The 16884-nt window shown below is 52.9% G+C and overlaps 1 protein-coding gene across 22 annotated transcripts in view; it reads right to left on the reverse strand.

The window, feature by feature from the left end:
* The window catches only part of MAPT (microtubule associated protein tau), a 23957-nt gene extending 8668 nt beyond the window's left edge, over positions 1–15289 (reverse strand). For 3 of the 22 annotated variants that reach the window (XR_006013598.1, XM_042053565.1, XM_042053791.1), the window contains exons 1-11: positions 15186–15289; positions 13806–13892; positions 12603–12689; positions 11045–11110; positions 8334–9221; positions 6123–6169; positions 5103–5261; positions 4092–4197; positions 3523–3573; positions 2841–3106; positions 2–94 (exon numbers count right to left, since the gene is read on the reverse strand). Coding sequence is in view for 21 of the 22 variants with exons in the window: in XM_042053565.1 (XP_041909499.1) it covers positions 2–94; positions 2841–3106; positions 3523–3573; positions 4092–4197; positions 5103–5261; positions 6123–6169; positions 8334–9221; positions 11045–11110; positions 12603–12689; positions 13806–13892; positions 15186–15231 (1896 nt within the window). In the remaining variant the exon portion in view is untranslated. Of the gene's footprint in view, positions 95–2840; positions 3107–3522; positions 3574–4091; positions 4198–5102; positions 5262–6122; positions 6170–8333; positions 9222–11044; positions 11111–12602; positions 12690–13805; positions 13893–15185 lie in introns of all 22 variants that reach the window. The other 19 variants (XM_042012704.1, XM_042053479.1, XM_042053638.1 and 16 more) reach the window with 19 other exon arrangements.
* Positions 15290–16884: the final 1595 nt, after the last annotated feature.

Raw genomic sequence — 16884 nt, forward strand, 5'->3', positions numbered from 1 at the left:
CACTGCCTCCGCCCGGGATGTGTTTGATATTATCCTTTGAGCCACACTTGGATTGAACGCTGCTAAAGTCCAGCTTCTTATTAATTATCTGCACCTTTAGTAGCCAGAAAAGAGCGTGAGAAACAACGTGACCATCTGCAGCTTGACCATGTGTTATATCCCTAAACCAGGAACCTGCCTTCCAGGGCCAGGAGTGAAAAGGAGAATCTCTGGCTTGCTGCACAGATTTGTCTGCTCCTGGGCTGGAAAGTGAAGATGGAGAGAGACTGAACAGGCCTGGGTGGTGATGCAGCCCTGGGTCTCAGGCCACAAACACCAGCCAGAAAGCCAGCTCAGCCTGGTTCCTTCCACTGCACAGAACGGGGAACTCGTTGGGCAGCAAACACGCAGGAAGGCACTGCTGAGAGGCACCAGGGCTTGCAGACTCCTCCAGGGCTCCGAGACTCGGCCTGCAGAGCCAGCGGGAGGAGGAGGGGTGGAGCTGACAGAAAAATCATGCCCAGCTCCAGCTCCCATGCCAGGCACCACAGTCCCCTTCCGGACCAGGCACACCTGGCCTTGGGCAAACAGGTGCCACTGGCCAGGCTGGGGAGCAGGAGCTGCATGTCCAGCACTGGGAGAGGACACCGAGCTCTGCCCTGCACAGGGCTCACACTTCCTCCACAGCTACCAAGAGAAAGCCAAGGCTGCCAGGAATGCAGCCCCAGGCCAGGGATGCAGCCCCATCCCAGTTCTGTGGCACATTCCCACCATTCCCCCGGTGGGAGCGAGGCCAGGAAGGGCTGGGGCCCCATGGGAACCACTCACCCTGCTAACCACAGCCTCCAGCCCCAAAGCCTTCCCTCCACACACGGATTTCTGTGCTAATGACGCTGGTGCCACTCGGGGCTTGTTTTCCCCACTGGTTGTGTAGGAAGGGACCTCGGGCATGGGAGCAGCTCTTCCAGACAGCCCAAGGGTGAAGACAACCCCTGCTCCTTCCCCACACACCCTGGAGTGGCTTTACAACCCCCACAGGTGTAAATGCAGGTAAAAACCCACAGGTCTGAGCCTGTGTGAAGCACAGCCCTGTGAGAGTGGCCAGCGGTGCCACATCCCTGGGCACAGACACTCCTGGGCAGCACCATGCCCAGGGCTGAGCAGGCACCTCGCCTCCACCCCAGCACTCCAATCCCGGCCTGCTGCTGCCAGGAGAGCTCCCTGCTATGCCCTGGCTCTCCAGCCTGAGAAGCATCACGGCTGGCATGTGCTTCCAGCAGGATTTTCCAACTTCACATCCACTAATCCCACAAACTGGGACCCAGCTCTGCCACACCAGGCTTTGCCAGAGCAGCACTCGGTGATCCAGCGACAACAGGAGTGCCCAGGCCATGCAGGAACACCGGCAGAGATGGGGCCTGGCTGGCTCCTGGCGTGTGTGCCCCATATTCCTTTGCTTCCCTGGGCTGGGGGTCTGGAATCTCCACGGAGGGCAGGCTCCAAACCCATTTCTGACCAGCCTAAAATCAAACGTGTGGGATCAGCCCCTTCTGCTCCAGCTGCAACCATTCTGCTGAGAGCAGCCTCATGTCCTGCAGAACCCCCAGCAGAGCATCCAGCCATTCTCCCCTGCAAAGAGCAAGGAATTGTCCCAAATTCAGCTGTTCTTACTCTTTCAGTAACAACAACAACAACAGAGAAGCAGAAAGGGAAAAAAAACAAACTGTAAAAGCTGGATTAAAAAGAACAAGCAAATAATTTAACTGTTTTCCAGTAAACAAGGGCTCCTTCTAAAATCCCTGGAGAACAGGGTTTGTGGGGGTGGGAAGAAAAACCTGTGTCTTGTGCTAAGTGGGCAGGAGGGCTGAGCCCCCCAAAAAGGACACTGTGCTCATGTGCTGCTGTCTCATGACCAAGAGCCCTGCCCAGGCTCCAGAGCCCCCCTGGATTGTGGCACAAAGCCAGTAAATTGCCAGCCACGGTGGAAAACGCCTGGAAAGGCCATGGAAAAGCAGGCTGCCATTTCAGAGGATGCAGAGGAGCCAGCTCAAAGCCTCCCCCCATGCCAAAGGGGAACATTCAGAGCCACTGAGGTACCTGCTCACACAAAATGCCATGCACAGCACTCAGGGAACGCTTGTTGTGGCTCTGCACAGTCTGGAGCCAGGCATTGTCACCCCAGGACAGGCAGTGTCCCCTGCCAGGCTTGCAGAATTTAACCAAGACCCTCACTCCCAAGCACTTGGAGCCCAGAGGTCACTTTGCTGCTCATGAAACAACTTTTCTGGTAGTGCAACACGGTTGAAAGAAGCGCCACCAGCTCTGGCCATGCCACCCTGCACCGTGCAGCCAGACAGTGCCTGATGGCACAACACAACCCGAGACCTTTGTCAACAGAGCTGGATCCAAAATCCCAGTGTCTGGAAAAACGTGGGGTCCGAGCCTGAGACCCTCAGAAGGAGGAGACAGACCATCCTTTCCTCTCCTGCAGTGCTGGAAGGACTGCTCCAGGCACAGTGTGGGATTTGGAAACACAGCCCTGATCCTGCCACTCCTCAGAGCTGCAGGTCACAACCTGCTGTCCCTGCCTGGACACCACCAGGGGATGTCACTCCCCTGGCAGCCGCTCCATGAGACCCACACCACAAGCTCTCCATGGGACAGCTGAGCTGCACTAAGCCAGGCAAGGCACTCCCGGCCAAGCATCCAACCCAAAGCCTTTCCAATACACCAGAGTCGGGCTGGAGCCCTGCCCATGGCCGGGCTGCTGCTGCTCCAGGGAGGTTTTCCCATCCCGGATGGAGCACCCAGCACCCGCTGTCCCCACAGACAGGCCCCTGGGAAGCAGAGTCCGTGTTTACCTTGCCACCTCCAGGCTGGTGCTTGAGGTTATCGGTGGAGCCAATTTTGGACTTGACGTTTTTCAGGTCGGGCATGGGCGCGGCCGACGGCTGGACGCGGGTCTTGGCAGAGGCGGGAGATTTCGGTGGGGTGCGAACCACTGCCACCTTCTTGGGCTCCCTGGCTGGTGGGGTGGGCAGAGAGGGGGTGCGGGAACGGCTGCCTGGAGTCCCGGGGGAGCCGGGACTGCTGTAACCGCTTCTGTCTCCAGACTTTGGCTGCTCACCTGGGGTTTGCAGACAGGACAGCACGGGTCAGAACCCTTCCCTGCTCCCTGCTGCCCGTGGGGGCTGCTCTGCCTCGTCCCAGAGCCCACCCACTACTCCCAGTGCAGGGGGAGGGTGGTGGCTGCACTTTCTTCTACTCCATTTTGAAGGGAAAACTGCAATTTAAAGGCAATTTCCTAATATCCCAGAAGGAAGATGGTCTCCATTGCCTGGATCATCAGTAAGACTCCCCACCCAAGCACGGCATGATGAATTACAGACAAAAGACACTCAGAACCACTTTTCTATTAGAAATTTGGAAGCACTTCCACAAAATTATTTTCTGTAATTAACTAAAGCTGATCGCTGAGCAGCTTAGCACTGTCCCCAGTTTGAAAAGGAAATGAAAGAAGAAAAGAAGACCCTTAAACATCACCTTTCTCAGTCTTTGCTGCTGCAGGAGGTGTTTTTTTCTGCTCCTTTCTGCCTGTTTAGTGAATGAGAAAGATACTTAAACATAATAAAGCTGGAAAATTAATTGATTTAAGGTTTTATGCAGTGCTGGTTAAGTATGAAATATATGTATATATTCAGTGAAATGCACCACTTTAATGGAAATTCACAATGCCTGATGCTTTCTGGGGTTTTCTTCTCTGAGCATAATGGGCTAATCTCCATTCCTGTAATCGAAGAATTGATCCTCTTGCCCCTGCTCTTTGTGAAATATTGTCAGAGAGAAAACGAGTAGATGGATTAAAAAAACGGAGCTGCCTAAATCTTCCAAATTTGAGGAAATCCCACAGGATAAAGCAACTGTTGTCTCCTACACACTGGTGACTGTATGAACAGAGGGGATTGAGCAGCACCTGGGAAGGCTCGATTCAGAGGGGTCACCCCTGGCTCTGCACCCCAGCCCCAGGAGAGGGCCGAGTTTGGTCATCAACCCCCTGGAACTGCCCAGCAGCACCACCCAGACACCAGCACGCAGCTCCCACCGTCACCTACCGGAGCTGGGAGGGGTCTTGGGGGCCGTGGGGGTCTTGGCCGGGATGCGGGTGGCGTTGGTGGAGTTCCTCTGCGCCTGCCCCGTGCGTGCCGTGCCCGTCTTCGCCTGGGGACACAGCATACCAGAGCGTGAGACCCTCCCACCTCCTCCCCTGGGATTCCCCACACCTGGAATGTGCCCGTTCACACCTCCTGTCCCATCCCCCAGGCCTGGGCTGCTGGAGCAGCTGTGACCTTTCCCAGGTGAGCCCCTGGCTTCAGCTGCACCATTCACTGCACGCTCACACCTGCTTCAGCCACACCTCTGTTCTTTAAATTTCAGCCTTTGGTTTCCCCTGTTCTGCTAAAATTTTGTACAGAAGATAAATTAATCCCAGCATCTGTGACTGGCACAGGGTGCCCAGAGCAGCTGTGGCTGCCCCATCCCTGGAAGTGTCCAAGGCCAGGCTGGACACGGCTTGGAGCAGCCTGGGACAGTGGGAGGTGTCCCTGCCCAAGGCAGGGGAGGGACTGGATGAGATTTAAGGTCGTTTCTGACCCAAACCATTCCAGGATTCCATGGTTCTGTGAGCTGCGCTCCCTGTGCTTTCCCTCGCCACGGGTGTATTTATGTGACTGAATGCCACAAAGGGAAAAAGCTCCGAGGTTCTGTCCCCCCGCAGGATTAGCCATGGGCGCGCTGCATTCTCTGCCCTGTGCAGCACCTGCAGCTCTGGCACAGCTCAAACTCATCTGCTGTCTGCAGAAACACAGACAGAGCTGCAAACAAGGAAGGGCATGAGGGGACCTGGGAACACCTTGGGGAGAGCAGGTCACACCCTGCAGCAAGTGCTCTCTGTGCTGGTTCCTCCCAACACCAACATCGCAGCCAAGCCTGGCCTCACCACGGGAAGGAGAGGGGGAAGCACATCCCACCCTCTCCATGGGACAGGGAAGGACTCAGCCAAGCTCCATCGACCAGGAACACCTCCAGGTAGTGCCCCTGGCCTCTCTCCCACCCCGCTCCCTTACCTTGGCTCTTGTCTCCTGCGTCCCTGTACCGGCAGGCCGGGCTGCGGCAGGAGAGGCTCGCTTGGAGGCAGAGGCAGGGCTGGAGGGTGGTTTCGGAGGGGCTGTGTGTCGGAGGGGGGGGATGGAGCCGGGGGGTTTGGCAGGGCAGGGTGAGGATTTCTTGGACATGGAAACGAAATAAAATGGGAACAAAAACAAAAAAAATCAGCATGGGAAGGAAAGAAAATGGGATCAGCAACATCAAATAGGATTAGAAGGTGCAATACAGAGCTGGGTGTGGCATAGGTGATGGCTGGGACTGCCGGGGCAATGCATAGAGAAATAACCAATTTCACTATTTGAAAATAATTCTATCCCTCATCTTTAAATCTTCACCCACTGCATTTCCCCTCAGCTTGTCCATTATCCCACTCAGGCACTAACCAGGATAATGGCCAGCTGAGCTAAACCTCCTCCAAACTACCAGTGTGACAGATATTGTTAAACTTCTGGAATTTACCCACTATTAAACTCTGTTCCTCACCCAGAATACAACACAGCATCTTTTTGGGGAGTTGTCCTGTGCAAGTCAGGAGCTGGATTTAATGATTCCTGTGGATCCCTTCCAACCCAGGATATTCTATGATCTGCAAGGTCTAGATTATTTAATTTAATGTTTTAATTGCATGTTTTGCTCTTTTCACAGTTACGCTTGTCCTCAGTGCAGTTTTGAGCCTGCCCCAAGGTCAGCTGCTGCTTTCCAGTCCTGGGCTGAGAAAATGATTTCTCCAACCACCCACCCAACCCCATGAGCCATGAGTTTGATTTAGATTTGGACCATTTCCTCACCCTCAAAGAACCCATGGATTGCACCATCCAAACCCAAGGGAGGGAAGAAAAAATAAAAACACTCTTGAAAACAAATGGAAAAATGGAACATAATGGGAAGGTTTCCTAAGAGGCACAAGAGCAGGCCAGGAGGGCAGGAGAGGGGCCAGGAATGTGGACAGGTGTCACCCCTGGTTTTGTTTTTTAGCTTACCTTGGGTTTCTTTTCATCAGCTTCGGTCCCTTCCTTGTCAACACGACCTGACAGATGGAAACACACAGTTACACCTCTTGGGACTGGTCATAAACTCCAGAGAGGACACCACACTGCTGGGGGTGTTCCCTGTCCCTGCTCTCTCTTAAACTCAATACTGTTCTTAGAAATACGACAAAGTCACCGTTTCTTGCAGAAATCCTTCCCCCACTCCACAAACACATTCCTTCTGTGTTAGCAGATGATCCTGTGTTAGTCAGCACTGGAGACCAGACACACCAACGAGGTTTGTGTGAGAGCATTTCGCCCAGATTTCCACCCAGTTCCCGCAGGATCCATCCAGCTTAGGACAGAAAGCTCCCTTTAACCCTAAACACGAGTCTCTGGAACACCCACTTGTTCTAACAATCATATAAATAGGGACTCAAGCTGAAGGAAGCCCCAGTCCAGCAGCACTGTGATCTCATTTAAGGGGGGTGTTCAGCTGGCATTGCAGAGCACTTTTATCCTGGCTGTTGTTAATTCCCATCTCTCCTGACAGGCTGCTCCCTGCCTCCCAGCACAGTGCCCCTTCCACCTGGGTCAGTCTAATTAGGAGATTAGAAATGGGGAGAAGATAAAGTTGGAACTACAAGGCACTCATAACAAAGCCCTTTTCCCCCCAGCTTCAGCTAATTGGGAGGAGAAGCTGCTGATATTGTCCCCAGTGTTTGGAAACTTGTCCTGGGGGATCAGCCCTTTCCCAAAGGCACAGACAATGCTGTTAATCCAGCACTGACCCATCCCAGAGCCGCCGGAGGCACCACCCCTCCCAAATTCAGTTAAACTGCACACTGGAGCAAGGCTGGAGCCAAACAGCCACCAAGTATCTCTGTCTTTGAAGGGAAAGACCATTCAATAATTAAACTTCTCCTACTGAATCAGAAGCTCGCTGGCTCTGGGCAGTGCATCCCCACCCCGCCGTGGCTCCAGGCTCCAGTGCAAGCCATGCCAGTGCCCCACAGCAGACGTGCAAAGCCTCCCGCTGCTGATCCCGGAGGGAACAACGAGAAATATGTTATGAGCTTTAGCTCCAGTGGAAAAAGCTCCATGAACAATTTCTTCGTGAGCCCCGCGCAGCAAAGAGCCGCAAACCAGAGCAGCATTCCCGGGCTAACGGGAGCAGCCAAGCCAGCCCTTGGAACGTGGATCTGGGGGAAAAGGCAGAGCTTCCCCCAGGACAGACCCTGGAGAGCTGAGCTGAGGTACAACACGGTGAGACACCAACGTGTGTCCTGCTGCCCTGGCTTGTTAACAGCTCACAGCACCACCTGCCTTCGGCCGCTGAGCTGGGCCCTTGGGACATTCCTGAACCCAGGAGAGGTGGAAAACAGAAAGGAAAGGTGTAAGGGATGCTCGTGTATTCAGTGAACTCAAACCTTGACCCAAGCCTGCCCTCCCAGCCCAGCCCAGCCCCACACACTGTTTAGATGCCTCCAGACAGACAGGCAGCTCCTGCTGAACCTCCAAACCCAGCACTGTGCTGGCACACCCAGGGACACCCCATCCAGAGCTGGGATGGCAGCAGGATGCTTTGGAAGAGCAATGGACATGCCTGGCAGTGGGAAAAGGTCCTGCTGGCTGCAGGCCGTACCTCCAGCAGCAGTGGGTAGCGGATATTTAAGGGGGGAAGTACAAGAAACAGGATCAATGTGGGGGCTTTTCCATGGTTAGACCTGCCATCCTTGCCTTTTTCCTCCTCCCTCCTCTTTAGGAAAGCCAATTCCAAGAGTTATTGGATCAGACATGCAAACCAGATGGCACGTGTCCTGCCGGAACAAGCTGCACACGCCAGGTTAGCCCCACTCCAGCATGCCAGAGCCACGTCCATCCGGTCGTCGTCTTCTCTGGGAAGGTGCCAGGTGGGAGTTAAGGCGCCCACCCAACAGATCCAAGGAAATCAAAACAAAAACAGGTGAAAAAAAGCATGATTAGGGACACGCCAGCACCATGCAAGGGACGCGGAACCGCAGCGCAAGGGTCTGGCAATCCAATCCAGGATTAAATAAAGAGGGAGGGGCAGGGAGGGAGCAGCAGCATTGTAGATCAGTCACAGCACAGGTCCAGGCCATTTCCAAGCAGCAGGAGTTGAGGTGGCAGCAAGCTGCAGTGCTGGATCAGGCAGCCTTGTCGGGAGCCAGGCGAGCCCAGGGCAGCAGCTGGAGCACACACCTTTGAGGAGAGGGACACGAGTGGCCTTGTCTGCAGCCAGGCCACTGGGCTTCCTCCTGGGCGTCCGGCGGCCCCCTGCATCTGGCACAACCTCTTCCGAAGGAGCATCTTTGTCCTTCATATCATCTTCTACCTCAGCAGGGAGTTTGGCTGCTTCTAGCACGGGCCCGGAATCTTCTCCCTCCTTGGGCTCAGCCTCTTTTTGGGAGACACTTTCAGAAGGCTCTGATGGGGTCACATCCAGACCTCCTTCTCCCACCAGTGGCTGTTGCTTCTCCTCTTGGTCCTCTCCTGCTTTATGTGACTCAGCTTCAGTCAGAAGTGCCTCTCCTAGGGTGTCTCTGAGGACATCTTTGGACTTGTTTTCTCCATCATGTTCTTCACGAGTCTCCTTGGCTGCTGCTAGACACAAGCCCTTTTCAGGTCCCAGTGAAACATGATGATCCACAAGGGAAGGCAAACCCTGCTCAGAAGTTTCATCAATATCCCGGTCCTGATCTCTCTCCCGTCCGCTGGAATCTTCTTTTAACGGGGCTCTGGCACACAAAGGAGATGGTCCATCTTTATGGTCACCTGTGCCACCTGCTCCTGCCAGACCCTCCGTGCGCACACCACGGCCCAGCTCTGGCTCCACACTGACGCCTTCTCTGCCTCCCTGATCCCACAACTCACTGCTGCCTTTGGATGCTCCAGAGCCTTGGTACATATCCAGGGGTATTGGGATGGTGACCTCGATTCTGGTGGGAGCTGCTGCCGGGGCCTTCGTTTCACGCGACAGAGGCGGCTGCTGAAGCCCCGCTCCCTGCTCTGGGGGCTGGCTGGCACCTTTTACTGCCTCTCCCACACACTCCTGAGGGCCAGGCTGGAGCTTTGGAGAGCTCGGCTCGCCTGGAGTTGAAGACGTGGGGTATGAAGCATGGGCAAGAGATTAGCACAGGCATGTCAAACATCACGTAACATGAGAGATTCAGGATTTCTACCGGCAGTCGAGAGAGAAAAGCAAGTCCCACCCCGCCCCACTGAACAGACAACTCACTCCCACAGTGGCTTTTGCCCTCAAAGAAACTCTGATCCCCACAGGAATCAGGAACAGCGACAGCCACAGCACATGGGAGACCAGATTCCTGCCTGGACCCGGCTCGGAGGAGGCCAGGTTCACCCTGCACTCCATGAGCTGGTTTAGCTGTAGAGGTTTCCAAAAGCCAAGAACATTCCCATTTTCCCTAACACCACTGGACCATCAGTTTGCTGCTCAGTGCCCACCTCTTCTTGCCTCAAGGGCCTGGGCAAGGGCCAGAGCCCCGTCCTCCTTCCTGACTTTTTGAGCACTGATCAGGTAAAGAGCCTAAACCAGAGCCCTGAGATCACGACTGTGGCTTTGGTAGAATAACAAACAAGACTAAAACGAGAATAGATGAAGTCAAGACCAACTTGGTCTTTCATCAGTGTCCTCCCCATTTTAAGAGAATATCACAATTAAGTGAAACAACCAAACAAAGACCTCGTACGTGACAGCTGAAAGATCCCAGGACAGGACAGAAAGGGCTTAGCAAAAATCTGGTGAGAAACAGCACTAAAGCCAGGGCAGAGAGAAGAGAGAACTTCAACCCCCTGCACTAACAACCCTGATTTCTTTTTTATAGTGGTGCCACTATTTCATATCTAGAAGAGCTGACAGTGCAAAAACCACTGGCCAGGCAAGTAAAGGTTTTATTCTAACTGCAGGGAGCAGAGTGCACAGAACTGTGCTCATCTGTGTGTGGAAACCAACAACAACCTGAATTCCACCCCAAGCTGAGAAGGCAAAGATCTATTTACTTCTGTAAAAGACATGGATGTCTAAATGCACTAATGGAGCCACAAGGAGGAAAGACACTGCCCAACTGGAGGGATTTGTTGTGTTTACTGCACAGGAAACTACTTCACAACATGGCTTTTCACTAAGATTTTAAACAGTGCACTAAATTAGGGCTGTGGTGTACAGTGCAGGCAGGACAGAAACATCACGGCGAGTCTCAACCCCTCAGTCTGCCCCATGGAATTAAGCCAGCACTGGGGGCTTTGGGAAAACCAATTTTCCATCAAGTCTGAACTGAGCAGAGTCAAGAGAAGCTTTCCAGGTCCAAATGGTCCCTGGATAATTTTCAGCTCACCTAAGCAGGCATGTAATTAATGCTGCTGAGAACACTCGCTGCCCACTGTGCCTGGCTTTGTCACTCACATTCCCCAAGACTGGGATGAGGAGAAAAATCCCATAATGTTAAAGTCAGGGTATCAGTGAGTAGGTTTGAGTCATGTTTTACATTAGAAAGACACAGTAATTAAACAGTGCACTAGTTTCACGTGTGACACGCAGGGCCCACACTGCCTCTGCTCAATCTGAGCAGTTCCTCAGGTCATGGCACATCCCAGCTCTGTCCATCAGCTCTTCCAGCCCGGAGAATGCCCTGGTTTTGCAACTGGACAAACAAGCACCATGACTTTGGCCATCTGAGATGGAAATCTGGTGCATGAGAAGCTGCAACTCCCTGAAATGATTGTGTTGGAACATTCCAAGCATGTACGACCCTCCTCTGTCAGGAACAGGGAGAACTGCACAGCTGCTGTGCAGGGCAGAGCATTTCCTCACAGAACAAAATTCCCAAGCCACCACCAACCAGTTGCACACGTGGGCAGCAACAACTGGTCCCAGCAACAGACGATTCACCCACCTTGAGTGGCGTCTCCTGCAGCGTGATCCTCCAGGTTGGGAGTGGCTCCTACCCCCGCCTCTTCAGCTGCTCCCAGGTCGGAAAAAGAAGGGGAAAAACATGATCAAAACAAGTTTAAGCATGTGCCTGGAGAATGAATTCACCTCTCTGCCGAGGCTGCCCATCAGAATGGGCAGGATCTCTGCTGTACCACGAGCAGGGCAGTATCAGAAAGCAAATCTCCCCACACCGATGATGGATCTGTGTACAGCCTGTGCTGTACAGACCAGAGAAGTGTTTCACCAACTTCCATATCCTAAATGGCAGGTTAGTACAAGCTCTTCCAGGCAGAAAACAGGCTGTTAAGGAACAAGGAAACTTGTGGATTTAAATCCCTCTTCTACCCCACCTGGCCTTCATGTGGCCAGCAGCACTCCCATGAATGTCTCTTACCTGAGCTCACCTTCTTGGTGTCTGTGACCAACCTGTGAACCCTGCCAAGGCTGTGTGAGACCAGTAATTCCAAGCCTGATACAAATCTAGAGAAATCCTGAACTTCAGGACTACTGGTACATCAGAGAAGCATGGTTTTCTTCACAGTGATGATGGTTTGTCTCCATCAGCATTTTTTCAATTTATTCTGTGACTACTTTCAAACCAGCTTAAACAATTATATTTGTATGTCACAGTTCTCCGGTCAAACCAGGACTTTCTCTGTTTTCCCCATTTTTTTCCAAGCAGTTCAGGACACACACACTGGCTCCCTGGGACAGTCAGATCTTGCACCAGAGCCTCCGTGTTCCAGCCCAGGGCTCCACCAGCAGCTCAGGGACTGGATGCAGGACAGAAATTTCACTGCTGTGAGCTTGTTTCAGTGTCTGGCAGTGGCAGAAGCCCTTTTCCACCCACTACCTTTCTCAGGTCCTGCCTGATGCTTCCAGGGAAAGCCACGGGCTATGGCACAGGGGACACGTCCTCATTTTTCGCACACAGATCTGCCCTCCCAGATCCTGCTCTCTCTCACACACAGCACTGCCACAGTCACTCCCTGCTCTGCCTCTGAAAGGCCCCATCCTTCCATGGAAAACCAGGCCCAGGTGCAGTGATTCCCCACAGGGCATTCAGGCTGAATTAGTCACTTCACTTCCTCTGCATTATCCTTAAAAGCACTGCTGCAGTGGCCTGGTTTTCACCTGCCACTGCAAAGACACCCGCGAGGGCTGGGCAGAGCCCAAGGGCCTGCGGAGACCAGCGGCGAGGGGCTGCTGGCACAGGGGCAGGAATGACCCGGATCTGCAGGTACAGCCTGGGGGTGGGAGCCAAAGCCACCGCAGAGACACCAGACAGAAGGATTGTCAGATGTGGAGCAGAGAAAGAGAGAAGAAAAGGCTGCGAGTTTCCCCCAGGATGGGGAAGGCAAGAGGACAATTTAAGTGAGGAATTATTTGGAGAAGAAGGAAGCAGCATCGGAAGCAGCGTCCCTGTGAGAGGTTTTGTGGTGTTGTCTCACAGCACCGACCAGTCCAACTCTCTGCTCTGTCTGCATCAAGAGATGAAGCTGCACCTTGGTCTCCCTCACCTGTGGTTCCTTCTGGGATCTCCCCGTGCTGTTCCGCACCACCCTGATCCTCGTGGTCTCCTTCCTCCACTAAAGGTGCTGTGGCATCTGAAAAACAACACAGCTTTCACACAGCTGTTGAGAGGCAAAGCCTTCTGGAGGCCACGATGTGCCTGAAGAACTTTCTGTTCAGAGAAGCACTCGGCTCCCTCCCTTGAGCCAATGGAGCTTGTGGAGGGAACAACCGAGCACGACACAGCAAAGCCAGAACCACAGGGACACCATGAGCTGCCCCCTGCCACACAATGTGCCACAATGGGCTCCCTACGCTTCTGAGGGCTTTGCCTTTTTGTCCAAAAATCCACAGCTAAAAGCAGCCACTGGTGCCTGATGCACATGCACAGCAACCCTGCATGGGGACTAGGCTGCTCTGGAGCAGGACAGAGCAACTCCCACAGGACACCTTCATAAAACACCCCACTGTGGCTGCATCATGTTCTGGGACAGACAGACACCTGGCTCCACCTACCAGAGGGGTGCCTGCTCATTCTGACAGTCCCAATCCAACTGGAAAGCAGGATACCATCCCCTCCTGCACCAACCAGGTTTTATGTCCCGATTTCTTGAGGCACTTTCCAGACAATCAGTCAGCCCACACCTCCAGCAGGACAGGGCTGGACTGCTTGGCATCTCTGCCCACCATTCCTTCCTTTCAGAACAATTTTGCAAGCTAAAGCCTCTACCTCAAGTCTCCAAAGGCAGATACTCGGGATTAAAGCAGCCAGAGGAACGCAAAAAGTGAAGGTAATTACAACAGTGAACAAGTCTCTGGACCATTCTGGAATTAGTGTCTTTCTACCCACAAGGCATTCAGGGCTCGGGGAGCACAGTGACACAAACCTGTGTCACACAACACAGGACTGCTCCTGGCTGCACTGCCGGGACCTTGCATTGCCCGTGTAAGAAGTCTGCAGGAAACAAACCACAAGCAACTTCCTGAGGTGTAATGAGCACTTCACCTTTCTTGCTTTCCAGCCCACTCTCCACCTTTAAAGCTCATTATCTCATTCTGCAGCATGGCAAACACCACCAGTGACAAGACTAATGAAGAGCATTTTCTCCTCCTGAGAAACCCCACCAGGACACGGCACAGGGAGTCTGTGGCAAGGTTTACCACGACCCCATCCATCATGGTTTCAAAGCAGAAAGTCAAAGAGCTCCCACCTTCTGTAGTTGGGGTGCTCTTAGCATCAGATGTTTCAGAAACAGGCTCATCCGATCCGTCATCGACTGGTATCTGAAGGGGATAGCCTGGAAAACATTCAAATACTTACAACAAGTCCTTGGCTATGAACTGGGGCCTGGGGGTTACCGACTCTGATTGCCCAGATCCACAGCAGCAAAAAGCTGCAGCTGGAAAGTAAAAACCACCTGAACTAAAAGCAAGCAAAGCGTGAAAATGCCAACCAAAAGCACCAGTGTCACCACCAAAAGGAACAAGCGGAAACCCATCAGCAAAAGAAAAGCCCAGTGAACTGGACAGGCAGAAACAGCAAAGCATGGCACAAGCAGGCAAGGAGATCTCAGCAACGTAAGGAGGAAAGATGTGCAGCTTCCGAGTCACTGTTGTCCTCTCCCTCCCAGAGCAGGCTGAGCACTCCCAGGACTGCAAACCAGCCCGTGTTTGTAACGGGCTCAGTGCAGGACAACATTCTGTGCCAAGAAGCGGTGGCAAAAGTCTTCTGGAAGAGCAGGGCAAGAGGCACAAGTCTCCTCTCAGCAAGGCTGCGGGCAAATCAAATGAGAGCTGGGAAAACGGGTTTGGAAAAGAAGAAGCGAAATCCCTGGGAACCTGTGATGTGTGAAACAAGCCGAGAGGAGCTATCGGACCGCAATGCGCTACAGGGCCCGGGATGAATGGATGCTGTGGACGCTCTCCAGGATGGAGGCCATCCATTTATCTGGTGTAAGAGGTGTCCAAAGCACCTCAAGAAAAGGAAATTAAGATGATGTTTATATGGAGCATAGCCAGGAGTGAGTCCCACCAGGTTTGCTGGCGCTGTGCGGGTTTCCAAGCTCAATTGCGGAGCATAGCGGAATGAGAAAGGAAAAGCTTCTGGAGAAATGCAGGTCTGAAATATGGTGAGGAAGACTCTGGCATGGCCCCCACTCCCAGAGCTCTCTGTTCAGTTGTCCCCGTGTCCCTGTGCAGGTGAGGAAAGCAGGCAGCAAGCAGCATCCTTGAGCTGTGACCCCAAATAAAAACAGTGCTGTGTTTTCATAGCAAACTGAGGAGTGAACACAAACACACACTTGCAAAGCTGCAGCAGTGGGATCACCCCCAGTCTGGATACCAGGGGTTGTTCTGCTCGTGCTGGACAATGATGTCCACAAGCAGCATTCTCCTACGACTGTGAATGCTGGAGCATCGGCTGGGCTCCCCACGGCGCACTGGCTGCAGCCAGCTGACCCACAGTGTCCTTCCACACACACACAGAAGGCTGTCCCCAAGGACCCCTCGTACCACCACGCTGCTCTCCCTCTCCCCACTGAGCTCAGCAGTGGGCCAGGCAGGTCCTTCCACCACCTCCTGGACGTGCTCACCTGATGAGAAGTGTTTTTCCTGGCCAGGTGCGTGATCCTCCATCATGGTGATGTCCTGAGGCTGCTCTGCCACCTCTCAGCAAAGGTACCTGAAAAGAAGAGTAAAAACTAAGACCTATTAGGCAAAACCTGACACAACAGGAGCAAAGGGAAGGTCTGGTCATTCATTCCTGCACAAGCAAAAGCATGTGCCAGTCACTGCATCCCTCACAACAAACATACAGGCAACTCCTGCCAGCTGCATTCAAATTCCACCGGTATTTAAGATGCCCCAAGCAAAATAACCATCCTAATGCACTCAGGACACTGCTCTGACACAGTTTTGCCCCAGGAGATCCTTGGGAGCATCAGGCCAAGTGCTGACAGACTCCTGGTGCATGCTCCAAACTCTGCGTTTCCCACTTTATTCAGCGTCCCTGCTGGTGAGGTGTGATGCTGCTGTGGGAAGGGATTCCTTCCATCCCTATGGATACACCCAGCAGGGATACACAGCTACAACAATACACTCATCATCTTAAAAGCCATTCAAAAGTGACATATGGGGGGAAACCAGGACTCTCCAGAGATGGACTCAGGACTCTTGGAGGAGAAGGTCTCACTTGGTTGTGGCAGTGAGAGGACAGCACAACCCCTGCTTTAACCCCAAACCCTTCCTGCAGGGCTCAGAAAGCCCCACCACGGTGCAGAGCAAAGCAAACAGGTCTGGACAGCGGGGTGGAAGCAGAAAGGTACCAAATCTGAATCATTTTCCTAAACTGCATCGATCTGCAAAAGGAAATGAAGTCTCCAACAACCATTATCTGCCCCACAACACAGGGCCCTGCTCTCCATGCTGGATGGACAGACAGTGCTTTTAGCTGGCTTCCTAAGAGCTGATATAATTACAGCCACTGGCAGTGATTAATAATCAGCTATTAGTGTGATCACATGTTTGCCATGACCGTCAGGGACGAATGAATCCAGCAATGGAGCTCAGGTTACCAGCAGCAAGGAGGAAACTTGTGGGTTTGTCTGCTGGCAATAAATTAACTGGATGTATGGAACCACACAAGAGAAACTCCAGGGCCAGCAACCAGATCTCTCACCCAGCTTTTTTTAAGCCTTAGCAAGATGACTCTGCAATTTAATTACCGCCTTAGACAGCTACAAAGCCATTTGATAGGACTGGAGAACTCGCCCTGGAATGAAATCACCCATTAAAATGGAGGTATAAAACAGGAAAAAAATTAAGTATCTAATTTTTGCTCTAATTGGTGGGCTGTAATTATTTGGACATATGGCTGCCCTCCTCCCAGTGCTCAAAGGATCACATTGATTATATCCAGACCTCATCTGGCTGGTGCTTGACATTATTTACAGCACTGAAATACTAAAATAAAGTGTTAACCTAGTGCAGGGGCCACAAAAGCAGCCTAGGCACAAACATGAGTGTAAAATGAGACAGAAATGGGCTGCTTTGGTGTGTTTGTGCACGCACACAAGAGTGACCTCTCTGCCCCAAACACACACATGGGACTGGGTACAGCAGTTTTCCCAACGCACTGCCCTGTCTTTGGCAGGAAAACGTGGATGGCAGGAGCAGTCCCTGCCCCCTCACCAGTGGTGATCCCCTCCCAGCCACACTCTGTTCACTACACACCTCCCCACAGTAACACCTTTGCTTCCCAGCTGCACATCCAGAGCAAAACACTCACAGATC

Source organism: Corvus kubaryi, unplaced genomic scaffold (genome assembly GCF_017639235.1).
Source record: "Corvus kubaryi isolate FWS band 111438036 unplaced genomic scaffold, C.kubaryi_AGA036_p1.0 123, whole genome shotgun sequence".
Lineage (NCBI taxonomy): Eukaryota > Metazoa > Chordata > Aves > Passeriformes > Corvidae > Corvus > Corvus kubaryi.